This window comes from Egretta garzetta, unplaced genomic scaffold, assembly GCF_000687185.1.
Source record: "Egretta garzetta isolate BGI_Z169 unplaced genomic scaffold, ASM68718v1 scaffold39, whole genome shotgun sequence".
NCBI lineage: Eukaryota > Metazoa > Chordata > Aves > Pelecaniformes > Ardeidae > Egretta > Egretta garzetta.
The window spans coordinates 2290633-2295055 of NW_009260945.1; the positions used below are offsets into that span (position 1 = coordinate 2290633).

At 43.3% G+C, this 4423-nt stretch overlaps 1 protein-coding gene across 4 annotated transcripts in view; it reads left to right on the plus strand.

The window, feature by feature from the left end:
• The window catches only part of LOC104133741 (c-Maf inducing protein), a 64548-nt gene that overhangs the window by 35631 nt on the left and 24494 nt on the right, over positions 1–4423 (plus strand). For all 4 annotated transcript variants that reach the window (XM_035902595.1, XM_035902597.1, XM_035902598.1 and 1 more), the window contains 3 exons: positions 1636–1739; positions 2316–2420; positions 3665–4018. In XM_035902595.1, coding sequence (XP_035758488.1) covers positions 1636–1739; positions 2316–2420; positions 3665–4018 — 563 coding nt within the window. The remainder of the gene's footprint in view (positions 1–1635; positions 1740–2315; positions 2421–3664; positions 4019–4423) is intronic.

Below are 4423 nucleotides of genomic sequence, written 5' to 3' on the forward strand. Positions count from 1 at the left end.
GGCTTTTTGTCTTGCTGATACTACTGCTTACATGCAGGACTGGAGACTATTGTATGCTGAGTTGTTTGGGGAGTGCTCAGCAACCTCTCAAACCTTTGGATTTCAGCTGTTTGTAGGCTCAGGCCAAATGTTTGAATATAAGCACTATTGGGTTGTTGGGTTTTTTGGTTGGTTTTTTTTTTGAGCAAACAATATTGATAGTGTGTATTTTTCGGTACATGGTATTGTGACGGGGCATCATATTCTATTTTATTTTAGAGTGGCCAGCAATGACATCCTCTATATGATCTCTTGGCCTTTTGTCCTAACTCCAGTTAGGACACCTGCACAGGTTGAAAAATTTCATAAACAAATTGCAACTGCAAAAGCTGTTTTGCAAGGAGAGTTCATGAAATGAAACAGCACCAAATGACATACAAAGCACACACGGTCTTATGCCCTTGAATCAGGTGTATTTGCACCTGCCTGAAAGAGTTGTTAGAAGTTTAATAATTCTAGTTGTGATGCCAACAGTGGAATTGCCCACGGTCCCTTTGCTGGGTGAAGTTACCAGGTAGCCATTCAGTACTAGCAAAGAGCGACACTTAGACTTGAAGAAGATATTGTTCTGCCTAGGCTTGTGCTCACATTTTTTTGCAATTTTTTCTAGCTGTAAAACCTGTGAGATGTTAATATAGGTTGTGCTACAGAAGTGCCTGAAACCAAAATAAGTAACAGAAGGTTTCAGTGCTTTGGGAGTCTTACCTTCCCTTTTACAGACCACCAGTTCGTTACCACTTGTGGCATTGCTTTTAAAATTTCAGTTGCCATTTATTTTTTTCAGGACTATTCTTCTTCCACAGCCAGCTGCTTGAGGGATAACTGGGAGGGCTTGTTTGTCCTCAGTGGGCCTTGTTCACCCCTTGGACTTGCAGCTTTGTAGTTCTGTGTCACCGGTGTAACAAGGTTTCATCTGTGAAAATGTGAAGAAATGTGCTGTGGAATAACACTCACCAGACAGCAGATTTTACTCCTTTCACATCTAAAAATAGCAGGTGATGTGAGGCGATGCGGGATTTCAGTTAGCAGGTGCCTTTCCGACTGCAGGATTTGAAGAAAGTGACTGTTGAGCTCACTTCTCAAATTCACATTGCAGCTGGAGTAAATCCCTGGAGAAAGAACTGATCTCTGGTTTTATGCTTGATCACTTATTGATTGTGTGACAAAAAGATGCTCTCTAAAACCAGAATAGATGTGATGTCAAACTTGGAAGCAAAAAATTATTTTTGAGTTGCATTTCTAAAAAACTGCAGTTATGAGTGGAAGCAAAAACGCAAGTCAACAAAAAATGAATTTCAAAATAAAGGTAAAAAGTGAAGAAATGTAAGTGCAAGTAGGATTTATTTTTTTTTTTCCATTAAACATGTCTTTTGTTGCAAGGTGGGTATGCAGGAAAGAGGAGAATTGGAAAGCGTGTCATTATTAGTGGGAAGAACATCACTTTGCCATGCAGTGATCCTGTGCTCTTGAAGCTGTCAGCAGAATAACAAAGTGAATTCAGTTGTGTTTGAGCTGATTTCTTTTGAAAACCCAGAGTTTCGATGTACATTGCAGGCATGTTTCACTGTCTTCACTGAGTCTTTCCTTTTTGGACAGGATTTTGGGAAGTGCCCTCGGTTGCGGCTGTTTACTCAGGAGTATATTCTGGCTTTGAATGAGCTGAATGCTGGAATGGAGGTGGTGAAGAAGTTTATTCATAGGTTAGTCACATTTAATTTATGGCGTATTTCCAGTCCTATGTACATGCTTCACTGTGTTACTTCTCCCAGCCCTGCTGATCTCTTTACTGGCTGTTAAGAATAGCTGGTGCTTTTTGGTACTGGCAAACAACAAATAAATTGGAAGAGTCCATGAGGCAATGTTGGTTTTGTTTTGGTTTTTTTTTTTTCTTAAAAACTAATTCTCAGATACGGCTGGGGTTTTCTGCCTTGTTACAGACTAGAAGCAAATGGACTTTGCTGTGCGTACATTCTTTTTTTACGTTTAGACTCAGAGCCTCTACAGAGAGATTCTCATTAACTTTAGACCACAATGTCACATGTGAGATTTTGGGGGGACTGTAGAGATACCACATCAAATAAACTGGGGTTGTAGCTTAGCCTTATTCATAAATAGGGCCACTGGGTAGAGATTTACAGGGCTAAAATAACTCTGTTATGGCCCTTCTGAAGATTCCCCAAGGCCGTCTATCCAGTTCTGACACCCCGTTCTGCCTGACTGTTTTTGCCCACAGAAATCTTCCTCACAACAATGTCATCTTGGTTTTTGTTTTTCAGCATGCACGGTCCAACTGGACAATGCCCCCATCCCAGGGTCCTGCCAAATCTTGTAGCTGTCTGCTTAGCAGCCATTTATTCGTGTTACGAGGAATTTATCAACAGGTCAGTATGAATTCCCAGCTGACCGCATGTTACTCACTTCCAAACCCATGGCATCTGTAAACAAGATCGGTGTGAGCATGGGTGTGGGTATGTGAGACAGTGTCTTCTTCTCACTCTGCTCATTGCTAGTGTTACGCGTGGGAGTTATGGTCAATCTCATGCATGTTTTTGTAGATACGTGACTATGTTTGTTACACTTTGTGTGCTTGAAGACCTGAAAGATGCTGAACCTTTATGCACTTATGCTCGCTGTGGCAGTTTTGAGGCAGAGAGCGTGGCAATCGGTTATTGCACATCTTTGGCTCCCATGCTTGGAAATGGGGGCAGTGCTGGTGATGCAAGGAGCTTGGCAGTTCCCAGTACAGAAGTACTGCAAGCTGCGGTAACTTCCAGGATGAAGCTCAACAGCCAGCATGCTGATCTTGGCCACTGTTGAGGTATTCCTCTAAGGCAGACTGCAGCTGTAACCAGCCTTTTTAGGCCAGCAGAAGATGAGAGTGCTGCTCCACAAGAGTCTCTGGGAATTAAGCACTACCCAGAGCAGTGTCTGTTTTGCTCCCTTTCTGGCACATGAAGTGTGTGTTACACCTAAAGCGAAAGGAAGGGTGAGAACTTGAAGAAGGGGTTGTGTGTAAATCCCTGTGTATCTCCAGCTTTGAACCTGAGCTGGTTTCACAATGCTGTCTCCACTATTGTGGAAAATTTGATTCCTGACTTACCGCAAAATAGATGCCGCAGTTCTTGACACACGAGCCAGTTTCCAGTAGGCAGTGAGGGTTCCCCTCTGCTATGTTTCCTGTTTGTTTATGCCTATCTGACTTTCCTCATGGTAGAGCACGGACAGGGGCTGCTTAGTGTCCAACAAAAATTCCAGACGCGAGGACTGCAGACAAATGTCTGGGCATGTACTGTAGCCAGATACATACTTGGGCATGGATTCTGTTACAGCTTTGCACAACTTGGATGGGAAAGTTCACCTTTATTCTAAATTGGCGTGTCTATTAGAGTAATGAAAAGCTCAAATCTTTGTAGAATAGGGGCTGCAGAACAGTCATGTTGGAGCCTTTTAATGTTTTTAATTGATTTCAGTAATCCGATTACACAGGGAAAAGCAATCCGGTGGGCTGGGGTGAAATGCAGTGGGAAATTGCAAAAGATCTTGGCTTCTCAGTGTTGCACCCTCTATCCTGCTCTCTGCTGTTATGTCTGTCTATTGAGATTATTTGTTTATTCTTAAAATCCAGTCGAGACAATTCACCAAGCCTGAAGGAAATTCGGAATGGCTGCCAGCAGCAGTGTGACCGAAAGCCTAATCTCCCCCTCCGCCTTCTTCATACAAGTCCTGACCTGGTCTCTCAAGAGGCCACCTTGACTGAATCCCGTCTCAAACCGGTTATTGTCACTTCAAATGAGATCCACGTGGAAGTGGAGCGCAACAACACAGCTAATCAGAAGATGACAGCCAACGTTGGCAATGACAGCGAGCCCAACCTGATTGACTGCTTGATGGTCAGTCCTACCTGCAGCACCATGAGCATCGAGCTGAGTGCCCAAGCAGACAGGATCCTTGGCTGTTATGTTGAAATACTCAAGATGCTGTGAGTAACTATTTTAAACAGCTTTTTGAGCAATGTCGTCTTAACAATGGGGGGCTTTTCCCACAGGCCTGTCGTCTTCAACATCTGTGGCCAGCAAGCACATGGTTATAAATCTTAAGAGTCCAGCCTCTGAAAGAGACATCTGGCACTGCCAATATGTTCTAAAAATAGCATTAGGAAGATGAAAATGGAAAGCTTATTTGTCCAGTGAGCCTCAGGCATATTACAGAAGACAGGATGTTGTTGCCAATGGTTTCTGTTTTGTTCTTGCCCACCAAAAAAAAATAAATCCATTTGTCTCCTCCAGGGCTCTTGGGATTGCCTGAGACAGAGCTAGAAAAGACAGGTCTGTGCTAGGCTCAGTGCTTGTGCAGTGATAGGCAGTGCTGCTCCCCTGGCTTCAGC